We start from the raw sequence: 15,239 nt of genomic DNA on the forward strand, positions 1-15,239 counted from the left end.
GAAGGGGCAGGAACCATCCTATGGCTGTCCTGAGATTTTACTTATTCCTAAGATGTGGAAAGATTTTTCCCCCTCTTCTACCTCTGGTCTGAGCAGGAGGAGGCCTGTTCGGCATCCTCTGATACCTCCTGGAAGGCTGGCCTTCTTCTGTTGGTTTGGATGCTGGTTTAGAAGATGGGGTGACTACAGGCCTCCTGCCTCTGGCAAAGCTGTCATCTCCACTGGGGGCACTTCGGGGAGGTGCTCTGGCTGTGGTGGTCTTAGTAGAGAAGCAGCTTGGGTGCCCATCACTGGTCTTGGTCACAAGAGGCCAAGGTGTAGCTTCCTTAATTAGCTCCCGGAGCGAGAAGGCCCCAGACGTCAGAACTCTCTGGGAAGCCCCAGTCTTTTTGTTTGCTTCTCCTTACTAGCTCTCTGGGTTGGGACTGTGCACAGATGCAGAGACAAGTAAGAATGGCCTAATAAGGCTCAATTACCCCTTCAAAGCCCTTGATTAATCATTTAAAATGTCTGAGCTGAGCAAGAAAAGGTTTCAGATTCCAGGACGGGGCTGACTGAGGAACTGGAGCCTTTAGCAGAGTAAGCCTCTGCTCACATTTCTGCCCAGGTCCCTGTGTGGTCTGGAGCCCCACTTGCCCACTGCCTGCCCAGAACCAGTAGCCCGTGTGAATGGCCCCCCTGGGGTTGTACAATATGGTTGTCCTAGAATTTGGGACTGCTGGTTGGTGTGGCTGGTGGCCCTGGAGAAGACCCCAGGGCTTGGTGGGCAGTTGGGCACAGGGGGATGCATACCTCTAAGCATCTTGCATCTGTCTTCTCTGCTTCCAGCAGAGAGGCAAGAAGGCAGATGGGGAGCCTCTTCCAGAATCTGCTCAACTCCCCACAGGTTCTGTACCCAAGACCTACTTGGGTCTTTATGACCTAGTCTGGGCATCTGAGTCACATCTATATGCTCATACACCCCTCCCCACACATTCCCCCAACCCCCTTCACCACCACCACCACCTTTGCACTTGCATTCACATGGCAAAGCTCTTGAGTACCTGGCCCTCTGCAGGCCCCACCCCTGGGCTGGGGCTGAGAACACTGAAGGTTGGTACCAAAGGGCTGTGTGAGGCAAGAAAGACAAGCTGGTGAAGGACCCCTGGACCTGATCTCCAACTCAACCAGTTTTCTGGAAATGGAGAGTCCCTTCAGTCCCTTGCCTGGGACCAGGGCACAGGCTCCCGGCACTGGTTGAATAGGGTGGTCTTGGCTCCTGAGACACTAGATAGGAAATGGGATGGTTAGCCTTTTGGCTGATATGTGTGTGAGCCAATCTGTAAAGCCCTGCCTGCGTCAGAAGGAGCTGGAGCCCAGCCTGTCCCCAGGCTGGCCACAAGGGGGCACTTAATCCCTAAGGAGGCACTCAATGTGAGTAGCCTCTGCAGACCCTCTGCTCCCCACTGGGCACTGACTGCTCCCAACTCCACTTTTGATCCCTCTCAATTTTTTCCTCCTTTAAAAGAAAAAAAATTTATTTTGGAGTATTTCTAGATTTACAGAAAAGTCAGGTAGTACCGTTTCTGTATACTCTTGATCCAGCTTCCCTTAATGATTAACATCTTACATAACCATGGTCCTGCCCCCCGCCTTTTTATGCCCAGCTTGCCAGTATAGGCCAGTTACCAGGAAGGCCCATGTGGCCTGGGTGTGGAAACACCTGTATTAGAATCATCTCTGCTCCAGCTCCTGCTGGGTAACCAGTACCAGAAAAGCTGTGGTGTACACAGTCCCCTGGCTTCAAGTACCCAGGGAGGCTGTCATGGCCCAGGACTAAGGTAGCATGGGTTGCATCCTAACGGCTCAGCCAGGGCAGTATGGGAGCTCTCAGGCAGATTCACCCACTGGGTGGCAGGGACGGGGACAGGTGGCAGATTAGCAGAAGCCCCAGGGTGGGGTGGTGTCCTGGGGCAGACTCGGCCTGCAGCTCAGTGCAGCGGGCACCCTCTAAAGGTGCAGTACCTGAGACTCTGCAGGCAAGCAGGGCATCTAGGCAGATACAGTTGTAAAATATGCAATTTCTGGGTCCCACAGCGGGTGCTGTGAGGAACCGTGAGGCCTTCCTCAGAGCTTTCTCCTGGCCAATCATCCCTGCTTTTGGTGATGGAAAGAAAAGCAAGGAAAACACAAGTCACTCCTACCTCCGCACCTACCCTCCCACACACGCACTCTTCCACCTCCATCTTCTCAACAGTCTGGAAGCATAGGCTCTGTCCTCAGCTAATGCAAGGAAAAAAGTCGTAAGGGCTTTGGAAGACTCGGTGCTCCAGCAAATAAGTGACTCGGGTTTCTAAGGTATGTACAGTACTAACTACCCCTATCAAGGTTGATGCAGCCCTCTGGCTTGAAGTCCTCTGTTTTGTAGCCAGACTGATTATTTCTAACCTCTGTAAGCACTGTCTGGGAGTAATCAGCTCAGTTTCTACTGCCCCAGGTTATGGAGTATGGCAGGTGAAATAAGCCCTGGCAAGGACAAACTTGACTAATGGAGAAAGGTGATAGAGGAAGCAAGACTGGGACATTTTTGTTTTCCTGACTAAGCTACCTGAAGCTACCTGAGGTTCAGTGGTTTTGAGAGGAAGAAGGGCTAGGAGCAGGGGAAGCAGTGAGGAGACAGGTGTCCCGCAGGGTTGTGAAGATCAAGTGGTGCTGAAAGGCCCTCAGCACAGGTCCAGGCACATCGTGAGCACCTCTGTAAACGCCAGTTTAAGAGAGACTGCAGGACCTGGCACATAGCAACCCAACTTCGGGCTGGGTCTCAGGCCTGGCTAAACAGGCTGTTTCCAGAGCTGGCAGAGGAGGGGGACTTCATGTCCCAGGGGCAGCAGAGTGGCAAGGAGAATACAGCAAGAGATTATTCAAGGGGGTCCACAGCCAACTGTGTTCTCAGTTTCCCTAACAACACTACCCATGCAGGATCAGGGGAGACATGGGAACTTGGGCAGGTGGCAGGTGAGACCCTGCTGTGGTGACCCCAGAGTTTTGAGTGCCCAGGCCTTCAGGGGGTGGGGTGGGCTCCGGCTGGAGTGAGAGAGGACTGTCCTGGAGCCTGTTCACCCCTGTGCTCCTCCTGGTCCCTATGCTACCCAGTTGGGGCCTGAATTCACATCCTGCCTCTGGCTGGTCCTGTGCTGAACAAGAGACTTACTACAAGTCTTGATCCTTACCTGTGAAATGGGAATGATGGTAACATCTATCTCAAAGTTACTCTTAAGACTAAATCAGGTAATGTGCCTTACCAGACCTCAAAAAAATAAATGGGTTGTCGCCTCTTCTTTGACTAGGCTTGCCTGGTGGTGGGTCTTATCTCCCAGACCCTGAACAACTTTGTCTGTGTTGAGAGGGGCCATATGAAAACAGGCCGAGATTAGACCTGTGCCGTGAGAGAAGGGAACGGGATGTCTCTGTGGAGGGCAGCTGATACAACAGAACCTGGACAAGCTCACACTAAACCCAGCGTTTTCTAGCTACTTACTATACCAGGCTCTAGAGAGAAGAGTTGCCAAGAGAGGAGGTATAAAAATAGATACACAAAAATAGAACTAAAAGATGCCAAAGGACTGATTTAATTTATAAGATTCGTGTATTCATGAACTTTCAAAAAGTTTAAGATCCTTACTGCTTATTACTGAGTTTGATGATGGTTGTTTTGAGATTTTCTTAAAAGTGGCTGCAGATCCTCTGAGGCCAAGGTCAACCATCAGACATTCTAATGGGAAGCGAGGCTGACGTGAGCCACAGCTGACGAGTAAAGGGTTGGTTGGGGGTCCTTCTTGATCTGGGGATTTGTTTGGCACTCAGATCTCTTAATACAGCGCTTAGCCCTGACAGGGCTCAGATTTCCTACTCCATTCTGAGGAAATGCAAGAGTACTAGGCTCCAGCCATAGCCTCCCACTTGCCTAGGTTTTCATCCTGCCTACCATTGCTTTGTGCAAAAGTTTAGAGGCTGGAGCACATACTGCATTGGCCAGGTATGAAAACCAAGATTCTTGGTTAATCTTTTAAAGCCTAAAGCCCCCTTTTTAGGAGATTTTTACTTACTCTCTTGCTCTTGGGAGATGGCTTAGCTGTATCAGAAGAAATGCCCCCCAGTTCCCCTGCAGGATTCGGCACAGAGTGCTGCCTGGTTTATAAACCAAGTAGGGTTAGCCAACTCTGGCCAGAGAGCAATGGACAGTTCTTACTTAACTGGCTGCCTTGCTGTGAGGCCACTGGGTAGGTTCCCTAGTGCTTGCCCTCCTGCAGGGATGAATGTCCTTAGGAGGAGGAGGGAAAGTAGTTGAGCCACCCTTCCTCCAATCATCACCCAAGACTGCATAAGTGGAAAGGCTGCACAAAGTCTGCTCACTGGCTTCCAGCTGCTGTATGTAGCTCTCCCTTGGTCTGGGAGGTGTTGGCCCTGTAGAGCCTGGGGTTTGTGCCCGTTCATTTTCACCCTCTCTCCCCTTCCCTCCAGTGTATGTGGTGGAAGACCAAAGAAGGGATGACCTGGGCCCATCTACCTGCCTCACAGCCTGCTGGACTGCCCTCTGTTGCTGCTGTCTCTGGGATATGCTCACCTGACCACCCTGGCTCTCCTGTCCTGCCGGCTCTGCCGCCACCGCCAACAAGTGTGCCTGCCCCCATCTCTTCGGATTGCTGAAATCAGTGACTAGCTCTGCACAGACACTTCTACCTTCAACGCAGTGGGATTCTAGATTAGCAGGGGTTGCTGCTGTTTAATTCAGTGACTTGATCTTTTTAATGTTCAAATCCATTTCTTATTGGTCTTTCACAAATGTGCTAAATGACTTTCATTTTTTTGGCCAAAGGCTTAGTGACAAAATATATATTTATAATTTTAAAATTATACATTCAAGGTAGTGGCATGATGTAACATACCACTGAATGATTTCTCTGCTAACACCCTATATGTTTCAATAAATTTGTTTAAACTTCAACTGTCTCAGTTATTCCAGATACAATCTAAACCCTGGGTTTCTCAGCCACTGTCCAGTATATGATGAGGAGCCGATCTACCTTTTCATTCTGGCTGCTACTAGGAAGGCAGGGTCCAAGGCCAGGTGTCCTTTAGCGCCAGGTCAAGGAGTCCTCACTGAGCTAGCATTCTCTCCCTAGTCCCACTGAGATATGGACTCACCAAGGAGCCACACTGGCTTTTACCCAGAGCATAGGAAAGGGCATCTTGGTAACTGTGGCTGCCCCAGGGCCTGCTCTGGAAGGAAAAGCCACAGTTGGGGCTCAGGGCGAGACCTGAGGCTTTCTCTTCCTGCTGTCCCCTCCCAGAACCCAACCCCCGTCCACTGACACACAAAGAAGAGAGCTGTCATAATACAAACTAGTCAGCCAGGCCATCCATCTCAGTTTTGACCGCAGGGTGGCGCTGAGCCACCATAGCAGCAAGTCTAATTTTCCTTCTTCAGCTGGCCAGCCCTGAGAGGCATAGTTGACAGCTCCTTGCCTAACCTCGCCTGCCCACTTTCCCTCTGAATCAGCCAGGTGCTGATAAATAACTACCAGCTCTCTCTCTTTAAAGACAAACAAAAAGCCAAGATTTTGTAGTATCACCTGGTTTCTGTGGAGTAAATGGTAGGTCCCACCGTAGCGGATTTCAAGCTACCAACGTGATATCCTGAACATGCAGTTGGGAAGACAAGGGCAGGAGTGCACTGCTATGCATTATTTCCACCATCCAGATACAATAGACTGCTCACCTCAAAAACACAGATAATGGCCAAATTTAGTAAAGTAATTCGGAAGGGGTAAGTTCTAAATACTTATTAACCTTATTTTTAATATAACTTAATGGTAAATTTACAAACTTAATTTTTAATAATGGCTACTGTTTAACAACTGGCTTGCAACAAAGTTCCTGAAAATCAAATAACTGGCTCTCCTGAGCCGGTACAAGCCACCGCCAGCACACCACTGCCCCCACGCCTCCAGGAGGCCTCAGGATTGTAATGTCCACCCTATGAACTGACCAAAGGGAGACCGTCTGGGAGTGCTGCTGGTTTATTACCAGATTTTCTTTTACAGTGTTTGGGAGGAACTGGGAAAGGAATCTTTAGGCAGACTGCCACTGAGGCACCACTGTTGTGTCCACTTACATTCATTCAGCTGTGCCCTGCTCTCCTTTTCTTTATCTGCATACTACATGGAGGCTTAGAAGTTGAGGGGTTTACCTAAAGGAACAGAAAAAAGAATGCAAGGCTTCAATGCAGAAGGAGCAGGCCCACAGCCCTGGAGGAGAACAGGGAGGAGCTGAGGTGGAGATAGCCTCTGCCTCTCTGATCCTCTGTTCTCATCCATCAGCTCAAGAAAAGCAGACTTAGCAGAGTGGGACAGATGTCTTTTATTGGTCTGACCAGCGTGACTAGTTGTAGGCCCAGGAAGAGCTCTCCTATCTGTGCCGGCTCCCATCTTCCCTCTCCTGGGGGTTCATGACTCACCCCCAGGGAAGAAGGGTGGCAGGCAGAGCCAGGATAAAAAATACAGGGATGGGATCTGAAAGGGGCTCCAGGTGATGCATAAAACATAGGGTTACCAGACCATCCAGATAAAATGTCCATCAGGCAGAGCAGAAGCAGTTTCCCTATACAGGCCCCTGGCCAGGAACGGCAGGGGTCAGGAGGAAGAGCTTCCCTAGAGGCTTCCTACTGTGCCCTTCGTGCCATCAGCATCTCCCGGATATTGTCCTCAGCTTCCTTCACACTCCGCTCCAGGTAGGATTTTTTCTGCTGCAATATGAGAAGGAAATAAGGGTTAGGACCAGGGGGAATGTGCCAAGTTGGCAGATGCAGCTTCTATGGCCAATGGTTATGGCTTCTCTGTGACCAGTGACTTCCAGGAGCCTGTTGTCTATTGGGAGCCAAGTATACACACCTGCCCAGAGTGTCCCCCACCCCGACCCCTGGGCACAGGGAGGGGGTTGGCTCGGTACAGGAAGCAGGAGTGCTCTCTGGATGGCAATAGCACTCTTCCCCCAGAAGGAAGTAGACTCTAAAAACAGGCGTCTTGGTACATGAAGTTATACCAGACAGACAAAGGCCAGGAAATTCCAGGACAAAGCTCTGGCCCCATAACAGATTGTCTCTCAAGGTTTTCCATGGCCCAGGCCAGGCGCCTGTAGCTGCCACTGCTGCAAAATGGACAGCATACCCTCTGCTCTGTCCAGCAAGATGATAGATAGGCTGCATCACACGTCTCACCAAGGCAGATGAGTCAAGATGAAATCTGCTTTTCTAATGAAACTGCTGCCTGCCAGGAATCCAGGACAGTGACACACTGAGTAAAACAGACCTTTTGGAAGTTTATCTCCTACCCCATCTGGGTCCTAAATTAAAAATCTCAACTTAAGACAAAGAACTGTACTTTCAGGAGCCACATGTGGACCAGGATTAACAAAGATTAGTCAAAGGAAATGATGTCTGTACATTATTTGCCCTGTGGTCACCCCAGAAGTATGGTGGCTTCACCACTGGTCCCTGCCCTGAGGACACCGTTGTGGCTACATTCCCACTTAACAGACATGAAATGAAGTCTCCCTTTTTGGGGAATGCTCAAAATAATCCTCCCCCAGGGTGCATGTGACTGAGCCACACTAGAGCCAGAAATGCAGAGCCCTAGCCCAGATGCAGCCAGTGCCCTTCCCTCACCCCTCCTCCCTTCACCCAAGCAGCTGGGGGTTCACTTTGACTACTGAAGTGCCCAGGTGACCTGGGGAAGCCAGGGAAAGGCTGGGGCAGAGGGCAGGTAAGCAGCCTGGTCTCAGGCCTTGCTTGGGAACTGATCCCCAACCTCTGAGACAGGAAAATGGAATGAAGTGCTTCTATTACCTGAGGCCTTCACCAATAAACCTCTCAGGTGCCCTTTCTACATATCCCTGTCTCTAATTTCTCCCACTCTCTGTCCAGATTTTTTTTTTAAAAGAAGATGTTGGGGGTGGAGTTTATTAATTAATTTATTTTTGCTGTGTTGGGTCTTCGTTTCTGTGCGAGGGCTTTCTCTAGTTGCGCCACGCGGGGGCCACTCTTCATCACGGTGCACGGGCCTCTCACTATCGCGGCCTCCGTTGCTGCGGAGCACAGGCTCCAGACGCGCAGGCTCAGCAGTTGTGGCCCACGGGCCCAGCTGCTCCGCGGCATGTGGGATCCTCCCAGACCAGGGCTCGAACCCGTGTCCCCTGCATTAGCAGGCAGACTCTCAACCACTGCGCCACCAGGGAAGCCCCAGATATTTTTAAAAATATTTTCCTTTAGGTGCCAAATGCTGAGGCATCCACAATATTTTTTAGTAAAATTTTATTGAAGTATAGTTGATTCACAATGCTGTGCCAATTTCCGCTGCACAGCAAAGTGACCCAGCTACACACATATATATTCTTTCATGTTCCCCTCCACCACAGTACATCATAGGACACTGAACATAGTTACCTGTGCTACATAGCAGGACCCCACCGTTTATCCATCCTATATGTAATAGTTTGCATCTGCTAATCCCACAAATCTTTATCATAGTTCTTATGTGAACCTCTGGTTCCTATTTGTCTTCTAACTTCAAATTTCTTGAAGGCGAGAAAGAGCCCGATCTCTTTACTCATCTCCCATCTGTCCAACTTGCACACAATTCCTTACAAAAGAACAGGAGCTCCACAAAAACTCATAGTGACCATGATAATTCTATGGCTGAGGAAATTTGTTTAATTACACTGCTAAACCTGATATAGTCCTTTCACTGTGATATCAGAGTGGGAACTTAAACTTCCCTTGATAAACAACTTGTGGTGAGTAAAAAAGAGGCAAATACTAGTAACTCCTGATACACATCTGAAGAATGTACATGTACTAGGTGTTGTGCAGCAGCTAGACAGCAAGTGCCATGCACCATTCTGGGCACCTTTGGGGTCCCAGCTCTGTAGGAATCTAAGGAAAAGGCTTGTGGAGCAAGTGGGGTTCTATCCCGGCAGTAATCAGCCAGTGCTCAGGAGCCCAGGTCTGTTGCATTCCATCTCTGCCAACTTGCTGCCCCAGCTAGCAAGACCATAAACTTGGAGCAGCAGCAGGAGCTTTTCTCCCTACTGCCCAGGCCTCTGGCCAATCAAATTCAGGTTGTAATCCTCAGCTTTAAAATTCTTCATTCTGTCACATCTCTTCCTTCTATCTTCCACTTCCAGTTTCATTACTTTTTCATGATTTTTACTACTGCATATCCTAAAGTCTTCAAGTTTCAAAAATAATGTAAAATGAACCTGTCTTTAAATCTTTAGTTTAAATAGATTTACTGGACATGAAAAAAAATTTTTTTCATCCCAACAGATGGGGCATCTCTAGCACAAACCTGCTTTCTAACTGTATTTCAATAGTTCCTGTCTCATCCTCAAACATACCTAAGCCCAGAAGACCCTCATAGTCAAACCCGGACCAAAGCACATGATGTGGGTTGAACTGTGTCTCACAAAAAGACATGATGAAGTCCTAATCCCCGGTACCTGTGAATGTGACCTTATTTGGAAATAGGGTCTTTGCAGATGTAACCAAGTTAAGATGAGGTCATACTAGATTAGGGCAGGCCCTAAATCCAATGATTAGTGTCCTTATAAGAAGGCCACGTAAAAACAAAGGGATACACAGGGGAAATGCCCTGCGTTGACAGAGGCAGAGAGTGGAGGGTTGCATCTGCAAGATTAGGAAGGCGCCAAGGATGGCCCACAACCACCATAAGCTAGAAAGAAGAAAGGAAGGAATCTTCCCTAGACCCTTCAGAGAGCATGTCCCTGCAACACCTTGATTTTGGACTTTCAGCCTCCAGAACTGTGAAGAAATAAACTTCTGTTGTTTTAAACCACCCAGTTTGTGGTAACTTGTTATCAGCCTTAGGACACCAATATAGCACCTGAAATGAAGGATGCTCCCAGAGACAGAATTTATCCCAAGGTTCTTTTGGACCCACAGCTTCTACCCACACTGAATCACAGAGGCCTAGGTAAGGATCCCTAAAAGTTAGAATACTGGGATTGTACTTATCCCAGAAATAACTGTCATAGAACTGACCCAAATACATATGAGACCATCAGAGAGAATGGAAAAAATTAAGGAACCAATGACTAAGTTAAACTTTTTCTTCCTTGAATCTCCACAGCTTAAAACCACTAGTCAAATCAGAAACTCTGTGGACCCTGCTCTTCCCCATTCCTGTAAATAAAAACTCCATTCCTGCAACTCAAGACAAAAACTTGAGTGTCATCCTTGAATCTTCTTTCTTTCACATCTGACATCCAATCAAACAACAAATCCTGTCAGTGCTATCTCAAAATGCATCCAGAATCTGACCTTAATGAAGAGCCTCCTAAGTGGTCTCCTTTCTTCTGTCCTTGACCCCTTCAGTTTCTTCTCCACACAGTGGCCAGAGTCATCTTTCAACACTTAAAACCTTCCAATGGCTTTCCATCTCTCTCAAAATAAAAGGCAAAAGCCTTTTCAAAAAGCCACGTACAGTCCTGCTCTAAGCTGACTCTGACCTCCCGTCCCATGACTCCCTCTCTCTCTCCAGCCACACTGGCCTTCAAGCTGTTCCTCCAACCCACCAGCTATGCTCCTGCCTGTCCTTTGCCTTTGGGTCTCTTTGTGTAGGAACTCTCTTCCCCAGATATCTACATTACTTGCTCCTTCACATCCTTCAGGTCTTTCTCAAGTGTCACCTTATGGGAAAGGCCTTCTTGATCAAATGCAGTTCCATACTCTCTATTCTCCTCACCTTGATTTTCCTCCTTAGCACCTATCGCCACCTGAAGCGGCATCTGTCTGTCTGTTTTCCCTTATGAGAAGGAAAGGTCCATGAGGGCAAGACTTTGTTCTACTCACTAATATAGTCCCAGTGTCTAGAAGAATTGCTGGTTCATAATAGGAACTCAATAGTTATTGAATACAAGTGCATTTATCGTGGGAAATGATGCCTTACTGATTTACTTGTACACACACTCCTTTTTAGTTTTCCCTCCCAACCTGAATGAGGAATACATTCCATCAGAGGAAGCAAAGGCAAAAAATGACCATTCTCCTTCAAGGTGGTTTTCAGTTTTTGACATTGCCCTCTAACCTCTGCCCCTAGATAAACACAGGTTTAAAACTCAGACCTCACTGATCCTGATGGGGACATGAAAACCTTGCTCCCACAAACAGGCCCTAAGGGTCAAAGCCCTTACGCTTTATTATCAGGTCAACTTGTAAAACCATAAAACCATCCCAATTTCCCACTGTCCTGGAGTTGAAAATCCTTGAGAAACTGCTCCATGTGATGTCAGTGTCAGGGCCGCTGTGCACTACAAGGGGATAATACTTGCTGTGGAAACTCTAGGAGGCACGTGAAACCTCCACCTTCCACCAGGAGTCCTGGGAAGGCATTTGCTGGCCTCACTGCAGCACCTTTCCGTCTTACTGAGCAATCTCCCTCAGAACCCTGTCTGTAGGAAATTCTCTCCTGGCATCAAACCACAGAGCTCTAGGTGCGGCAACATTCTTGTGGGGCCTTGTCCTCACGTAAAATTCTGAGATTTCCTGTGGGGCTCAGCACGGCCAGGGAAATGATGTTGTTGGCCTTATTGCTCATCAGCCTGAAGTTCTTCTTTCCGGGAGTCAGACTGAGGGGCTGGTGTTTCATTCTCATCCTCTCACAAAGGAAAGAGGCTCAAGTCCCTAGAACTTTTCCAACATGACACAATCTCTCAAATAGACTCCTGAGGTAATTCATCTTGTGACACTATCTCTGTAGACGTTTCTTCTTTTCTTAGGAACTTTGTCTCTTTCTCTAAATTAATATTTTTCCTGTTTGTATTATCTTAGGGTATAGAAAAGTCTTTTCCCCTATCACCTTTTATTTCCCCACTTGTAAAATGAAGATTTGGGTAACACCAAATTAAGAACTCAAGAGTTTCAATGAATCTCATGTTCTCTCAGTCTGCAGAGCTGTAAAATGGCCAGAGGGGGCCAGCTGCCCATAATGGGGAAGTTTAGCAAGAGGCCAAGAATTCACTGAAGGCTGAGGAGGCATGTCTTGGCGGCCAGGGTAAAATGTGAAGAAGGCAGGGAAACAAGAGGAAGAAGAGAAAAACAAAGGCAGTGCAGGGGCACAATGAGAGAACTCAGAAAGGGAAATGAGACACGGATGGGCAGAGCTCTGAAAGTGCAAGTGCTACAACAGCCTGAATGGGTGAGGAGCACTCACCAGAGGCAGGAAAGGCAGCCAGACATGACCGGGAATCTGAAGGTAAGAGACAAGTGATCCAAGGACATATGTCCACTTGTGAACTCATCGGGGTTTATCCACTTCACCATTAAGGACACAACTAGGCTACAAGGTAACTGCTGAGCTACATACGGCTGGGAGACAAGCTGAAAGAACGAGAAAGCAATTTTAGGCATGGAGCAGGAGAATAAAGAGAAATCTAAGAAGTTTCTTTTAGAAACTGCTTTCAAGACATCTTTCAGAGGTTCCTCTGCTGAAAGACAGGGACAAAAGACTTGGATCAAGTTGAGCAATGACCTTGGTTTTTCTCCCAGATGTTCTTTTACCTACCTGCTAAAGAGACTATGACACTGCTACCGTATGGGGTCAGACTCCCAAATCCCACCTATGATCACATGGCTCAATGTACCCAAGATAAACCTCTGCTCTACTCAAGTACCTTAGAGCAGATTGGGGGGGGGGGACAGGGTGGATTCTTATTTCTTCCAAATGATAGTGTTTAGCCATTTAGTCCACCTAAAGTTTATGTGATCTCTATCTACTATTGCCCTCCCTAACACATAAGCTTCATTTAAGTCCCAGAGAAAGACCAGTACATCAGACAACCTAAGAAAGAAAGAAAACAAGCTCACAGGTAAATGAAGAGCAAGGAGAGGCAACTGTTCCGATGCATATGGCAGAGATCAGGCTTCAGCCAAAGAATCATTATATTTATAGGGACCAAACTTAAAACGATAAGCCAATAATCATGTCAACTGATAAACAGCTGATGTAGGTAGGGACATTTGGCTCAAAGAATATTAAGGGGAGAAGGAACCCAATCACTAACTTAAATATCTAAAACAATGGCTCTTAAAGTATGGTCCCCAGACCAGCAGCACCAGCAACACTGGGGAACTTGTTAGAAATGCATGTTCTTGGGCACCAACCCAGACCTACTGAATATGAAACTCTAGGGGTGGAGCTTGGCAATCTGTTTTCACAAGCTCTCCAGGTGATTCTGATGCAAACTGAAGTTTGAGAATCTTCAAAAGTGGAAGTCAGCAAAATTCTTCTATAAAGGGCCAGACAGTAAATATTTTAGGTTTTGTGGGGTTGTCTCTGTCACAACTACTCAATTCTGCCACTATAGTGCAAAAGCAACATAAAAAACGTGCAAACAAATGGGCATAGCTAAGTTCTAAAAAACACAAAAACAGGCAAGTCAAATCTGGTCAGCAGGCTACAGTTTGGCAACCTCTCTTCTGAAAAAAGAGAGAGCCTTAAAAGGTAGAACTGAATCTAGCACGTAGGGATTTTAACTTTCCATGAAAGTTGCCTAATGAAAGCATAAATTTCCATCCATGCATCATTCCATTCATTCATTCAAGCCTACTGCCAAACCATTTCTCCTCTTTTTTTCCTCCAAAAATCCTGGTTTCTGAAGTTTGTAGCATCATGGTGTACCATCCTCTTCTCCCTTCCTTGCTGCTGCAATCTACCAATCCACCAATATCCTGGGTACTGCCCCTCATTCATCGGAAGCTCTTCCTCTCCACCACTGCTGCACCACTTGAGGTGACTTCAACAAGAATGGAGATGATCCATCCAATACCATGACCTTCTCCCCCCTCACAATTTTTACTTTACTCCACCTGAGCCACCCAGCTCATGTCCATACCCTAGAGATTTGACACCACCAGTAACTGCACCACCTCCAGAATTTCAATTTCACCGCCACTACTTCCTATTTTTCCAGGTCCTTTCGACCTGGTAACTCTCCCTCCAGCACTTCTTCAACCACATCACTCAACAAGTTTTTCATTATTCATTCTGCTTCCATGACCTTCTCCCCTCCCACCCAGCTCAGCTTCCACAGTCCATCATTTATATTTATTCCCCTCTGAACTCCCTTTTGCCCCTCTCTCCCTCTGTTGCACTTCCCTGGCAAAATACCAACCCAACCATCTACCTACTCCATGTTTGTACCCAAATAGCTGAATGTTGCTGGAGAAAAACACTTAAGTGTGCTGCATGGTTTTACTTTAAATTTAGGACTATGAATCTCAAATAGGCACTCACCAGTGTCCAGAAATTCGATTAAATTTTCTTAATATATTAAATTCTCTGCTCTCCAGGGCTTCCCTGGTGGCACAGTGGTTAAGAATCCACCTGCCAATGCAGGGGACACAGGTTCGAGCTCTGGTCCGGGAAGATCCCACAGGCAAGGAGCAACTAAGCCCGTGAGCCGCAACTACTGAGCCTGTGCTCTAGAGCCCGTGTGCCGCAACTACTAAAGCCCTCATGCCTAGGGCCCATGGTCTGCAACAAGAGAAGCCACCACAACAAGAAGCCCGCGTACCACAACAAAGAGTAGCTCCCACTCGCCACAACTAGAGAAAGCCCGCGTGCAGCAACGAAGACCCAATGCAGCCAAAAATAAATTAATTTAAAAAAATTCTCTGCTCTCCAAAGTAACTATTTCATACTTTATCTTGTCTCCTCAAATCTCCTATACTCTCTCCTCCCCTCTCATTCCCAGCTGAAAAAACAGCAGCAATCTGATGAGAATTATCTCTTTCCACTACCATATCTACCATCTGACCTACACCTATACATATACTCTCTTCTTTCCCTGTGTTAAAATGGATAGAGGGGTTGTGTTTTGATAGGAGTAGAAACACAACCCTTCCACTTGGGTGTTGAATCCATCCCCTTCTCAAAAATTTCACTCCCACAGTCATCCTTTTTCTTTCTTCCTAATCTTCGACGTCTCTTTCTCTGCAAGATCCTTCTTGGTAAGGCAAGTCACACACACACACACAAAAAAAACACCTTTCTTGTCCTCATATTCCCCTGTAGGTACTGCCTCCTTTCTCTCCTCCCCTTCTTGCAAAGCCTCTTGAACCAATTGTTTAGTAGTTGCCTCCACTTCCTTACCTCCCATTATCTCCTCAAACCTCTCCAATCATG

At 47.4% G+C, this 15,239-nt stretch overlaps 2 protein-coding genes across 2 annotated transcripts in view; one reads left to right on the plus strand and one right to left on the minus strand.

The window, feature by feature from the left end:
- CYSTM1 (cysteine rich transmembrane module containing 1) overlaps window positions 1-4,984 on the plus strand; it is a 71,596-nt gene extending 66,612 nt beyond the window's left edge. Inside the window, exon 3 of the mRNA XM_081233439.1 lies at window positions 4,501-4,984. Within this exon, the coding sequence (XP_081089565.1) occupies window positions 4,501-4,607 (107 nt within the window). The 3' untranslated portion in view covers window positions 4,608-4,984. The remainder of the gene's footprint in view (window positions 1-4,500) is intronic.
- A 1,396-nt stretch (window positions 4,985-6,380) lies between these two features.
- The window catches only part of PFDN1 (prefoldin subunit 1), a 63,401-nt gene continuing 54,542 nt past the window's right edge, over window positions 6,381-15,239 (minus strand). The window contains exon 4 of the mRNA XM_081233436.1: window positions 6,381-6,784. Within this exon, the coding sequence (XP_081089562.1) occupies window positions 6,701-6,784 (84 nt within the window). The 3' untranslated portion in view covers window positions 6,381-6,700. The remainder of the gene's footprint in view (window positions 6,785-15,239) is intronic.

This window comes from Mesoplodon bidens (genome assembly GCF_964165515.1).
Source record: "Mesoplodon bidens genome assembly, chromosome: 4".
In the NCBI taxonomy this organism is placed as follows: Eukaryota; Metazoa; Chordata; class Mammalia; order Artiodactyla; family Ziphiidae; genus Mesoplodon; species Mesoplodon bidens.